At 43.9% G+C, this 13,281-nt stretch overlaps 1 protein-coding gene across 1 annotated transcript in view; it reads right to left on the bottom strand.

Moving 5' to 3' along the window:
- The window catches only part of dnah3 (dynein axonemal heavy chain 3), a 147,174-nt gene that overhangs the window by 13,353 nt on the left and 120,540 nt on the right, over nucleotides 1–13,281 (bottom strand). The window contains exons 40-45 of the mRNA XM_080206991.1: nucleotides 13,038–13,236; nucleotides 9,274–11,415; nucleotides 7,280–7,505; nucleotides 2,792–3,036; nucleotides 2,080–2,196; nucleotides 1,768–1,925 (exon numbers count right to left, since the gene is read on the bottom strand). Coding sequence (XP_080063117.1) covers nucleotides 1,768–1,925; nucleotides 2,080–2,196; nucleotides 2,792–3,036; nucleotides 7,280–7,505; nucleotides 9,274–11,415; nucleotides 13,038–13,236 — 3,087 coding nt within the window. The remainder of the gene's footprint in view (nucleotides 1–1,767; nucleotides 1,926–2,079; nucleotides 2,197–2,791; nucleotides 3,037–7,279; nucleotides 7,506–9,273; nucleotides 11,416–13,037; nucleotides 13,237–13,281) is intronic.

The following is a 13,281-nucleotide window of genomic DNA, read 5'->3' as shown; positions in this document are numbered from 1 at the left end:
CTTGTAACATATGTTTTACTAAAACTAAACTTTTAACTGCAAATTTTAATATTAAACGTGTGGATCAACTGGACAACAGTGCTAATAATTCAAAATGATAATTGCATGGAATTGTAGAATGCTTACAGCACAAAAGGAGGCTATTCAGCCCATCACATCTGTGCTGGCTCTCCGAAAAAGCAGTGCACCGAACATCGCTCCCCTTTCTTCTCCCCATTGTCCTGTGACTTTTTCCTTTTTAGATGATCCAATTTCTTTTTGAAAATCTCAGTTGACCCTGCCTCTGCTGAATGCAGGCAATATATTCAGATCCTAACCACCCTCTGCCTGGAAAGGTTTTTCTTCATCTCAGCCTTACTTCTTTTTTTAATTACTTAAATCTGTGCCCACTATTTCTAGAACCTTCTGCCAATGGGAACAATCTCTCCCGATCTGCTCTGTCCAGGCCCTTTGTGATTTGAGTAACTCTATTAAGCCTCTCAGCTGCCTCTTCTTCTGGGAGAACAGTTCTAACTTCTCTAATTTCCGTATCCCTGGAACCATTCTTATGAATCTTTTGGCATCTTCTCTAAAGCCTTCACATCCTTCCTAAAGTGTGGTAATACAATGTTCTATTGGAGGCTGAACCACTGTTTTATACACAAGTCCCTTATATCCATGTGCTCCATGCCTTTGTTGATAAAAGCCAGATGCCGTGTACTTTATTAACTGCTCTCTCAAACTGGAACTCACTGTCTAAAAGAGTGGTGGAGGCAGTGACCCTCATAACATTTAGCAAGCATTAAGATGTGCAAGTGTGATGCTAAGGCACACAAGGCAATGGACCAAGTGCTGGAAAACTGGATTAGAATAGTTGGGTGGTTTTTCTTTGGCCAGCAGAGAAGTGATGGGCTGAAGTGCCTTTTTTTGTGCTGTCTACCTCAATGACTCTATGAACCTGTGCTGACTACCTGGAGATTGAAGGGAAGTACACTTGAAAGATGCAAGTTGAGATCATAAGGATTGTTACATTTTCTATATTACACAGTAAGTACAACACATACATCACCAGTTGTAAAGCATTTTTGAGATACCAAAGGTGTTACGTGATTGTAAATTAATTCTTTCTTTCTTTACATCCCTAGGTTTTGCTACTGTGCAAGTAGTGCAATGTATCAATTCCCATAAAGTTCAGAGCATCCAGGGAGTGACTGATCCCAGTTATCCTAAGGAGGTATTTGTGGCAGTTCTTACTTGCCTACGCTTTTCTCCTCAATTCTCTTATAGGACAAGGAAAGGAACAGTCTGATTTTACAGCGCCATCTACACCACTTTCTCATCAGAGGAAGGAGAGCCAGGGATATTGCATTATAAAATTATGATGTGTAACTAAGAAATAACAAAGACCAAAGAAAAGTACAGCACATGAACAGGCCCTTCAGCCATCCAAGCCTGTGCTGATCATGGTGTCCTAATTAAACTAAAAAACCTTCTGCCCTTACTCCGTATCCCTCTATTCCCTCCCTATTGTACACATCCAGATGTCTTTTATATGTTGCTAATGTGCATTAGGGTTAGGTGTAGGGCCAGGGTTAGGGACGTGCTTCCACCTCCTCCTCTGGCAGCACGTTCCAGGCATCCACTATTCTCTGCATGAGAAACATCCCCCCACACATCTCAAACTTTCCCCTCTCACCTTGAACATGTCCCCCCTTGTAATTGACACTTTTCCCAAGTGTTTGCCCCAAGTTTGAGTAGATAAGAAAATTCTTTCAGTGGATCTCTTACCTGATATGAACCGTGTGGTGGGACATAGTAAATATCACCTGGTGCAAGCTTATATTTGTCTTCGGATATTATGTCTTTATTGTAGATAATGGACAGAAGTGACAAAAGCAAGCGTCTGTCTTTGTCGTCTGTAACTCTACCTCCATAGTTACATTCACCTTTAGAAGTTGAGGAATGCACAAACATTGATGAAATTTGTGGAATGACAATAACGTCACCAACCTCTATTAATTAATTTAAAATAGACTTTCAACCATAAATGCTTGAATGAATATCAGTGAAGGAGACGAATTATCTGTTGTAATCGTGTACCTGTTAAATATGTGAGAGCTTCTAATGGTACTTCTTCATATTCGTTCAGAAACATTTGGATCTGTCTCATGCTTATGCGTAGATCAGACTCATTAAATTCATAAGGGATATTCCAACCTGTTAAGAAATTACATTGCAAAGGAACAAAATATCTATCATGGTGAAGACTGAAATCATCATACACTCTAAAGATGTAAATGCATAAAACCGATAAATATTAGCTCCTTTACAGTTTTGAGTATTGCGTAGAAAATAGACAATTATACAGTTTGTTTATAGAATTATAGAAATCCTGCGGGGCAGAAGAAGGCCATTCAGCCTATTGGGTCTGCACCGACCACAATCCCACCTAGGCTCTATCCCCACATATTTACCCCGCTAATTTCTCTAACCTATGCATCCCGGGACATGAAGGGGCAACTTAGCATGGCCAATCCACCTAACCTGCACATCTTTGGACTTTAGGAGGAAACTGGAGTACTGGAACCTAAAACATGTTAATATATTAATCTTGGGGAAAGACATATTTACCAGATATACAAATTATGTTATCCTTTGGAGATATTTTTTAAAATGCTTTTATTAATGATTTTCAATTTTATCTTCAGTACGATACACAACAAATTCCCAGGGTACAGCACATTTCATATATAAACATATAAAAATATGAAGATATTTTTAACTATCTGTTTCTGTAATAGTGGAGACTCACCTAAAGGACCAAAGTTCCTTCTCTCTTGAACTAGAGCATGAAAAAAGCAAAGCCCAAAGAGCAGTTTTTCCCAGATTTCAGGTTTGTCACAATTGCTGAAGAAGGTGGTATCTGAGATTGGATCATTGAGGTATGAACGCAGCATGTTTGCCCTCAGGCCCTTTGGAGGCTCATTTGTCATCTTCACCCCATTCTGAAGAATACTGACAGGAAATTTGTCTGATGGGTAACTGGTCAACCACAATCTGAAAAGACAAGTCTTGTTAATTGGTGCATGTATCGTAAAATATTTTGAATTATTCACACAATAAATGCATAACAACCCGCAACTTTAGAATTTATAGCCATGATTTTCCGGCCTCACCACGCTAGGTGCACATTGCGCCAATCCCAGAAAATTGCCTGTGGCCTAAAACCAGATTTTGGGCCCAGCGTCAAAGAGTTTGCAATCATCCCAGTCCCTTCCTGCTGGCCCAAACCTGATCTCACCCAGAAAGGCTGCAGGGCTGATTAGCAAGTTTAACACATAAGACCATCAAACATATGAGCAGAATGAGGCCACTCAGCCCATCAAGTCTGCTCCGTCATTAAATCACAGCTGATATTTTTCTCATCCCCATTCTCCTGACTTTCCCCATAACTCCTGATCCCCTTATTAATCACGAACCTTGATTAATAATAATTATTATTGTTAACCAATACATGATGCTCCCCCTCTCCCAGAACGCTCCCACCTCCCCAGCAAAACGTCACATTGGCGTGAATCACTACTGGTCCCTTGAAGCATGTCTCAGAATAGTCATGGACTGTGAGGGCACGAGCAAGGAAACAAGTACCACTTAACACTAACCTCCAGGGTGCAAAAGGGCAAGTCAGCCACTGCCTTGGGGTGGGCTGGGGGGCCTTCATGGTTGAACATAAGAACATAAGAAATAGGAGCAGGAGTAGGCCATCTAGCCCTCTGAGCCTGCCCCGCCATTCAATAAGATCATGGCTGATCTGATGTGGCTCAGTTCCACTTTCCCGCCTTCTCCTCATAACCCTTAATCCCCTTGCCTATCAAAAACCTATCTACCCGCGTCTTAAATATATTTAGCGAGGCAGCCTCCACCACTTCAATGGGCAGAGAATTCCAGAGATTCACCACCCTTTGAGTGAAGAAGTTCCTCCTCAACTCCGTTCTAAACTGCCCCCCGCCTTATCTTGAGGCTGTGCCCTCTAGTCCTACTGTCCTTTCTGAGCGGGAAGAGCCTCTCCACCTCTATCCTATCCATCCCATTCATCATCTTATATGTCACAATGAGATCTCCCCTCATTCTTCTAAACTCTAACGAGTACAAGCCTAGTTTATTCAACCTCTCCTCATAGTTCAACCCCCTCAACTCCGGTATCAGCCTAGTAAACCTCCTCTGCACTCCCTCCAAGGCCAAAATATCCTTGCGTAAGTGTGGCGACCAAAACTGCACACTACTCCAGCTGCAGCCTCACCAGTGCCCTGTACAGTTGCAGCAAGACCTCCCTACTTTTATATTCAATCCCCCTTGCTATGAAGGCCAGCATCCCATTCGCCTTCCTGACCACCTGCTGCACCTGCAGGCTGGGTTTTTGCGACTCATGCACAAGGACCCCGAGGTCCCTCTGCACCGTAGCATGCTGCAGTTTTTCGCCATGTAAGTAGTAGTCCTTCCTACCATTATTCCTACCAAAGTGGACAACTTCACACTTGCCAACATTAAATTCCATTTGCCAGTTCCTGGCCCATTCGCCCAGCCTATCTAGATCCCTCTGCAGACTTTCCACACCTTCCGCACAATTTGCCGTTCCACCAATCTTGGTGTCATCAGCAAATTTCGACACCATACACTCGGTTCCCTCCTCCAGATCATCTATATAAATGGTAAATAGCTGAGGCCGCAGCACCGATCCCTGGGGCACTCCACTAGTCACCAGTTGCTTGGGGGTGGGTGGGTGTCAGGCTCAGTCAGAAGTCTTCAGGTCGGGATTCGCCGTTCGGTTGGGGCTCATGTGGGGGCATTCTCTCTGCCTGACAGAAGACCTTTGAGGGATTTCGTATAAGGTCAAGTTCAAATCCCACTAGTGTCGCACTGGCTACTCTGCTATCTGTCTGCCTAAAAGGCTGTGCGGTTTATTTTTGGCATTCCATTCCAGGCCCCACTAACAGATACAAACACAGGCATGTGACAGCCATACACAGGGGTGCTTGGAGGCTATTGAAGCCCCTGATGATTGGGGACATGGCTGGGCATTGCCCACCTTGGCAGTGCCACATGGACAATGCCAGGGTGGTGGGGGATGCCTGTCAAGGAGGTGGGGCCTGAGTGGGGGTCATGAAGGTGAGATCATGAAGGCATGAGCATAATGGGAGGGCATGCTGGGGGGTTCATGAAGGGGGGTCCTTTGGGGAGGCCCAATGCCAGCACTCCATGTTGGAGTGGGGAAGCGAAAATATGCTGTTGATATGGATTGGGGGGGGCGGGGGGGGGGGGGGGGGGGGGGGGGTGAGGAGCGGGGGGCGGGTGGATGCGTCCCAATATCTGTTGGGGGGGAGGAAAGGGTTTTTTGTGCACTGTGAGATCAGAGTGCCCTTCCAAAAGTCCCTGATCACTTTGCAGCCGGGTTCACAGCCGTATTTAGGCCCTGCCCCTCCTCGAACTGGCATGAAACTCACCACTCTCCCAAAAAATGACTTTTTAAAGTTTATTTATTAGTGTCACAAGTAGGCTTACATTAACACTGCAGTTAAGTTACTGCGAAAACCCCCTAATCACTACACTCCGGCACCTGTTCGAGTATACTGAGGAAGAATTTGGCACCTATCCCGCACACCTTTGGACTGTGGGAGGAAACGAGAGCACCCGGAGGAAACCCAAGGGGAGAACGTGCAGATTCCAGGCGGTGACCTAAGCCGGGAATTAAACCCAGGTCCCTGGCACTGTGAGGCAGCAGTCCTAACCACTGTGCCACCATGCTGTCCTTTTTTTGAAATGACAGTTTTTGGGAAAATTATATATATATATGGCATTCCAAAAAGCCAAACATCACAAGCTAAAGTTTACATCCCTACATTTAATAATGGACACATTTCTCTGAAGAGAAATAGGCCACTTCAAGCCTGATCCAACCATTCAAGTAGATTATACCTGCTCTGTGCATGGCCAACGTAATTATACTCAGGATATCTTTGAGGCAAGTTCACCATTCAATAATGCTACCAAAAACAAAATGTGTAAGACTACAGAAATGTTTCCTGAGCTCTGGAAGATCAGGCAAACAGGCAGTCACTGAAACCATAAAATGATAAAACTTCGATGAACCTGGACTATTGGACTTTCAACAACTTGAAACAGATTGATCCTATTTACCCTGCCACACTATTACTATATCACTTTGAGCGTACCTATACAAGGTATTGGTGAGGCCACATTTAAAATACAGATTTGGTCCTCTTGTTTAAGGAAAGATATTATTATTGGAGGAAGCACAGAGGAGGTTTATTGGGATGATCCCAGGAATGGAGGGACAGTCTTACGAGGAAAGAGTAAACAGGTTGGGTCTGTACTCCTCGGAGTCTAGAAGAACGAGCACTGATATGATTGAAGTATATAAGATTCTTAGGGGGTTAGACTGGGTAAATGTTAGAAGAATGTTTCCACTCATGGGAGAGTGTAGGACCAGAGGGCACAGTCTCAGAATAAGGGCGTGCTCATTGAATACTTGAGCCCTTCAGTTGCAGTCCAATGAAGGAAACGCAAGTCCTGCTTCTTCATAAACTCACTTAATTTTCTGATTCAATCCCACCTACGTATCTCCAACACCCAGTGCCCATCTGTAACCTCTTTATATATCTTAATGACTTCTATTAAATGATTAACATCCAATTTGGAACTTAAGTGGACGGTAACTGTTAACCCATTCCTAACATTTAGGATGGATTTGAGGAAGAATTTCTTCGCTCAAAGAGTGTGAATCTTTGGAATTCTTCACTCCAGGAAGCTGTGAAGGCCCAGTCCTTGAACATTTCCAAGGATGGTTTTTAATCAGTCGGGGAATTGAGGGTTACAGAGATAAGGCAGGGAAATGGCTTTAGTATGTGTTTGATCTTATAAATGGCGGAACAGGCTTAAAGGGCTGAATGGCCTCCTCCTGTTCCTATCTCTTATGATAATCTGCAATGTTCTGATAAAATGTCTAAATGTCAATTCCTCATATTTGCATTTCTTCAAATGAAAGCAAGTTCTTCCTTTGCAATTTGTTTTTTGAAAAACACACAGTTATCCTACATGTCTATGTCACATTTCCACCTCCCCTCAGTTAGCACCGCTCAGTCATTCTAAATCTAACCTCAAAACACAATAAAATCTAAGTACCAGGTTAGCTCAACACTTTACAGGAGAGAGCATTCACGTTTATGAAAGTGATAACCAATATTAAATTATGAAGGCTCAAGAGAAGGAGAAACATTTGGACCTGAAGTTCTTGTTGGTTTTTTCTGGTGTTATCACCTCCTCACAGATTTTCTCCAAGGTTGGCATCCAGCTAGTTGCAAGGTGGCAGTTCTGTAATACGACCCAGGATCCACTCTCCAGAGCACCTTCTATCATTTGTGCAGCAATAGGTCCTTGGCCCTGGCCCAGTGATATCGTTTGAGTGTTTTCTCCACCCATGCCAATATCATCTGCAAACTTAAGCAAGCCTGTGAGCATGCAATAAAACACTGATGAACATAACGGCGAGAAACTGTACCCTGTACACCACTAACATTTATAGAATCATAGGATCCCTACAGTGCAGAAGGAGGCCATTCGGCCCATCAAATCTGCACTAACAATCAATCCCATCCAGGCCCTATCCCTGTAACCCCACATATTTACCCCACTAAACCCTCTAACTTACGACACTAAGGAGAATTTAACATGGCCAATCAGCCTAATCAGCCCATCTTTGGATTGTGGGAGGAAACCGGAGTACCTGGAGGAATCCCATATACAACCATATGGAGAATATGCAAACTCCACACAGTCACCCAAGGCCAGAACTGAACCTGGATCCCTGGTGCAGTGAGGCAGCAGTGCGAACCACCGTACCACCAAATTTCCACAAGTTTGAAAATTTTATGAAGTGTTTGGAGGTGACAGTCTCTTCAACAAAATCCCTTTATTTACAATTCCAACAGCCATACGCAGAGTGCTATCAGTAAGCAGTCTACATTCAGGAGTGCCAGGAGAACTGACATTCCCGGTTAAATACCAGGAAAAAACTCCCTGATTGGCCCATCAATTGACTCCTTAATCAGGGAGCTCATATTCCATTAGGCCGAACTCAATGGCCTGATTGTAGTCATTTCAAAAATGAATACTTTATTTTCTCAACTGTGCAACATGCACATCGATGTCATTAGAACATGGGCAGAATAAATAAAAGGGATGATTTTCCACCAGGATCCTTCAGTTTACACAAGTTTTGTGGGAGTGTCATGGAAATCTCGAGAGATGGCGTAAGACCTTTATATAGTTTCTCTGGAGTTTCCATAGCATGCTGATCCAAAAAAACTGCAGAAGCACTGAGGAAATTCAACCCCAGAATGATCAGAGATGGAAGTTATCACTCAAAGCAAAATGGGGGAAACTGAACTTAAAAACAATACACTACATCAAAACCTATATAATTTGTAAATGAGCACGATATTACAGTTTAAGTTTATTTATTAGTGTTACAAGTAGACTTATATTAATACTGCAATGAAGTTTCTGTGAAAATCTCCTGGTTGCCACAGTCCGGTGTCTGTTCGGGTACACTGAAGGAGAATTTAGCACAGCCAATTCACCTAACCAGCACTTCGTTTGGACTGTAGGAGGAAACCGGCGCACCTGGAGAAAACCCACGCAGACACGGGGAGAACATGCAAACTCTGCACAGACAGTGACCCAAGCTAGGAATTGAACCTAGGTCCCTGGCACTGTGAGGCAGCAATGCTAACCACTGTTAGTTTGCTATTTACATTGTTTCTTACTTCAATCTTGGGATGGGAAATGTGGGGGGTCAGTGGGGAGGTGGGGGGGGGAGGTTGGGTGCGGTCACTGGCTCACTTCTCTGAGGACATTTAAGAGTCAACCATATTGCTGTGGCTCTGGAGTCACATGTGTGGGCCAGACCAGGTAAGAACGGCAGATTTCCTTCCCTAAAGGAACCCGATGAGTTTTAAGACAATCGACAATGGTTTTATGGTCATCAGTAGTCTTTTTATTGAATTTAAATTTCACTATCTGCCATGGCGGGATTCAGAGTCAGGATTACTAGTGCAGCAACCATACCACTATACCATTGCCTCCCGTGAAGTTATAAAGAAAATACTACTCTGATTGGATTAAAAGACAAGAATTAAATTTTCCTTTGAATCCAATGAAATTGTTTTCCCAGAAGTGTAACAGTTAATGGATGAATGATTAAACTAACCAGGTTACCTGCCATGGGATCAGCTCCAGGTGAAAGAATGAATATCAGAGGTGCACAGCAATGGGAATCATTGTAACTGCCACCAAGATCAAACGTTGGAGGTTCAATAAATATCTTTCCCATCGTATTGGCAATAAACTGCTGCACTGCTGGAATGATCTTGTCTGGTCTGAAGCATCGGATAATAATCAAGTGATCCATTCCTTTCAGGGAACTCCATTCATCTGGGAGGGCTGCTTCGTGAGGTTTGGCAGAATCATAAATCTCCTTCCACTTTTCTATATTGAAAGCCACATGATCCATTAGACCATTCAGGTTTGGCAGACTGGACGCTCGGACGATCTCTGACCAGCATTTTTCAGACAGCCACTCAGGAGCTGGGTTAGAGTATGGATTGTCAAGGGCCACCCCGCCAGTCAGCAGAAAGCGCCATAGCTCCTCGTCCACTTCCCCCTTCCCCTTCATGATCCCCACGTTAAGGAGCAGTGAAAAGAGCAACTTGTCCTTTTCAAACAGCGAGCGACAAATATTGTTGTAGATGCTCAGTGTGAAGTGTTCTATTATAGCCAAGATTCTCTTATCCACATTTTCACTCTGTGCACTGTTTGCAATCGACTGCACGTACAGGTTAATGAACCAGGTTAGTGAGTACTGATACATCGGCTCGATGTGAGCCAAGTCAGAGATGCAGAAAAAGATAATGGATGAGTGGACGGCAACGGGCTTGTAGCCCATTCGCGTGATATCGATTTCTTTCTCCGTCGCAGTTGCAATTTGTTGCTTTTCAGATATTTCCTCCGAGAGCAACTTGGAGGAAGATAACACTTTAATGGCAGTTTCGTCTTCCAAGATGTTTCCCTGTGACGAGGACAAGACCTCAAGAATTTTGTCCTCTATCTCCTTGAGTTGTTTTTTGTTTTGCGCGCTCTCCAAGATCAACAGGTTCTTCTTTTCTTCCAACTCAGGCTTCTCTTTGGCAGCCACGATGCCCAGCAACTGATCTTCTAGGCCCAGGGGGGTAATCATGAAATTTAAAAGACAAACCTTTACTGCTACCTCTGGGAGATAATGTGGGTTTCTTAGGCGGGTGGTAATGTAGAATTTGAAATCAGGTGAATACTCAATTACATTTTCCCCCAGTTTCATCACCTCTACTCCATGCTGCTTATAGGTTTGTTTCAGCAGTACTGGCTCAAGCATGGGATCCAGCTCCTCACCAATATTTTCTAGTAACAGTGGGGTGCCAAATTGGATGGCATTCTCTAAAATCCTTACATAGTTGGCGTCTGACAGTTTTATCACTCCAAGTCTGTTGTTTTTTTCCATGTTCTTGACCCATTTGTTAGCTTGACCTTGAGGGTCAATCATTAGGGGCCACCTTCGTGAGTTGGAAGTGATTATCCCATTGTCAATGGAAAAAGCATCAACCGGGAGCCCGGCAATTTGCCAAGCACGGATTTTTACAGGATCTCCCAGTATGGCACTCAGGGAGAAATAATCAGAACAAGGGATTAACTTCTCCTTGCACAGGAACTGCCACTCACTTTGGCATTCGTGACGGTAATCAACAGTGAAAGCCCCTAGATAGGCGACAGTGCCTGATGACAGGAGGACATCACCAGTCAGATCTTTGTACGTTATTCCCAAAAGTCGGGCAGCTTCGGTCCACCTGTCTTTCTCTCCACCCAGCCCACCAATCAGTTTCTCCGCACGCACAAGCTTCTGTGAGCACAGCTCTATGTTGTCTTCCAGATCCTTCTTTCTGTTGTTCATAATTTCAAAGTCATCATTCAGTGCCTGCAGTTTGTCCTCCAAAGCTTTCAACTCTCCACGTTTAACATTCAACATCTCCATTTGCACAGCAAATTCCTCCTCGGCTATCCTCAGTCGCTCTCGCTTTGGAGCAACCACCTTTATGACTCGTTCATACACCTCCATGGCTCGAACCCATTTACACAAACCTTCACAAGCCGATGATACGTTCTTAATGACGGACGGCTGAAAGTCCGGATGGTCGATAAACCTTTCTCTGATTCTCTTCATGATCAGTGGCGGAATGTTGTCCTTGTCAAATGTCTTCAGGCTTTCAAGGAATTTAAGATCACCCAGAAGTTTCTTAGATGGGCCCCAATAATCCTCAATCATTTTGCCTGTGTGGAAATTAGGAAGAAATAATCAAAAGCTAAGAATCGTACTCTCAATTATTTTCTGTCTTCGTATTTTGTAACAATTTCAGCTTGTTCCAACTTGCGGAATCACTTAACTACAATAATCAAAACCTTAATCTGTATCAATGCAAACACAGTTGCTACAAGAGCAGGTCAGAGGCTAGGAATACTACCGCGAGTAACTCACCTCCTGACTCCCCAAAGCCTGTCCACCATCTACAAGGCACAAGTCAGGAGTGTGATGGAATACTCCCCACTTGCCTGGATGAGTGCAGCTCCAACATCACTCAAGAAGCTTGACACCATCCAGGGTGAAAACAGCCCGCTTGATCGGCACCCCATCCACAAACATTGAATCCCTCCACCACCAACGTTCAGTAGCAGCAGTGTGTACTGTCTACAAGATGCACTGCAGCAACTCACCAAAGATCCATAGGCAGCACCTTCCAAACTCACAACCACTTCCATCTAGAAAGACAAGGGCAGCAGATACATGGGAATACTACTACCTGCAAGTTCCTATCAAAGCCACTCACCACCCTGATTTGGAAATATATCACTGTTCCTACGCAGTTGCTGGGTCAAAATCCTGGAATTCCCTCCCTGATGTAATTGCGGGTCAATCCACAGAACATGGACTGCAGTGATTCAAGAAGGCAGCTCACCACCACCTTCTCAAGGGTAACTAGGGATAGGCAATAAATGCTGGCCAGTCAGTGATGCCCATGTCCCACAAATGAATTAAAAAAAATTATTATTACCAGTTTATCAGAGAAATATATCCAGTGGGGTGGGGGGAATGTTTGTAAAATCACCTATGTTGCAAACATTTTTTAGATAAATATGTATTTGCCACTCCAATTGAAGGGTAAAAGGTGAAATAATTGTTCCAACTTGAGGAATCACTTAACTACAATAATTAAAATCTTAATCTGCTTGGGGCTACAGGGATCAAGGGATATGGGAGGGAAGGGGGGGAAATCAGGATATTGAATTTGATGATCAGCCATGATCAAAATGAATGGCGGGGGCAGGCTCGAAGGGCTGAATGGCCTACTCCTGCTTCTAGTTTCTATCAATACCACTCATCTTCACACTAACAGCAACCAGCTCAGATATTGAGACTGCAAATAACTTAGAGAATACCATAGAAGCATTAGCCGCATATGCAGGGCCACCCATTGACTGTAAAATGCTTTGTGGCATTCAGTGTTGATGAAAGGCACTATATAAATGTAAATCTTCTGTTCCCCAATATAGAACATCACATGCCACTGAGCTGGGCCATCACCACTGTAGACAAGGGGTGGAATTCTCTTACTTCCCAGCTGCATGTTGCTCAGTGGTCGGAGCTGGTGCGGCATTCGTGGGTGGTAAGATTCTCCGTTCCTGCCGTGGGACTGGAGAATCCTGCTAGCATGAATGGCCAGAGAATTCAGCCAAGGATTTTGCCATCCAGTTTCAAGAGCTGGTTCAGTGGATTCAAATCAGATCTTCCGGGACAGCATTCCTTCGGCTTCCCTGTCTCCAAATATCATTACATTAATGTAAAACAGTTGCGATGAGAAGGGTAAATTAATGTTGTGATGAAGTAAATCCAATACCTGATCCAGTTGGATCCGGTTTTCGTTCTGGCTTTATCCCTTTGATCACACAGATACTTTCCATCACCAGCTTTATGGGACCCGGTGGATTTTGCATAGTCTTCACAACTGTGATATCAGCAGGCTTCAAAGTATCGAGGGCAGATACAGCAGCCTCCAGTGCTGGCATGGCTTCTGCAAGATCTCCCTCACATTCGGCCTGCAAGGACATTCCAAAAGAGATAAAGTAAAACATTATATTCAA

Source organism: Carcharhinus amblyrhynchos, chromosome 18 (assembly GCF_965287045.1).
Source record: "Carcharhinus amblyrhynchos chromosome 18, sCarAmb.v2.hapA, whole genome shotgun sequence".
Classification (NCBI taxonomy): Eukaryota; Metazoa; Chordata; class Chondrichthyes; order Carcharhiniformes; family Carcharhinidae; genus Carcharhinus; species Carcharhinus amblyrhynchos.
The sequence above is the reverse complement of the archived record's forward strand: the minus strand, read 5'-3'. Positions and strand labels throughout refer to the sequence as shown.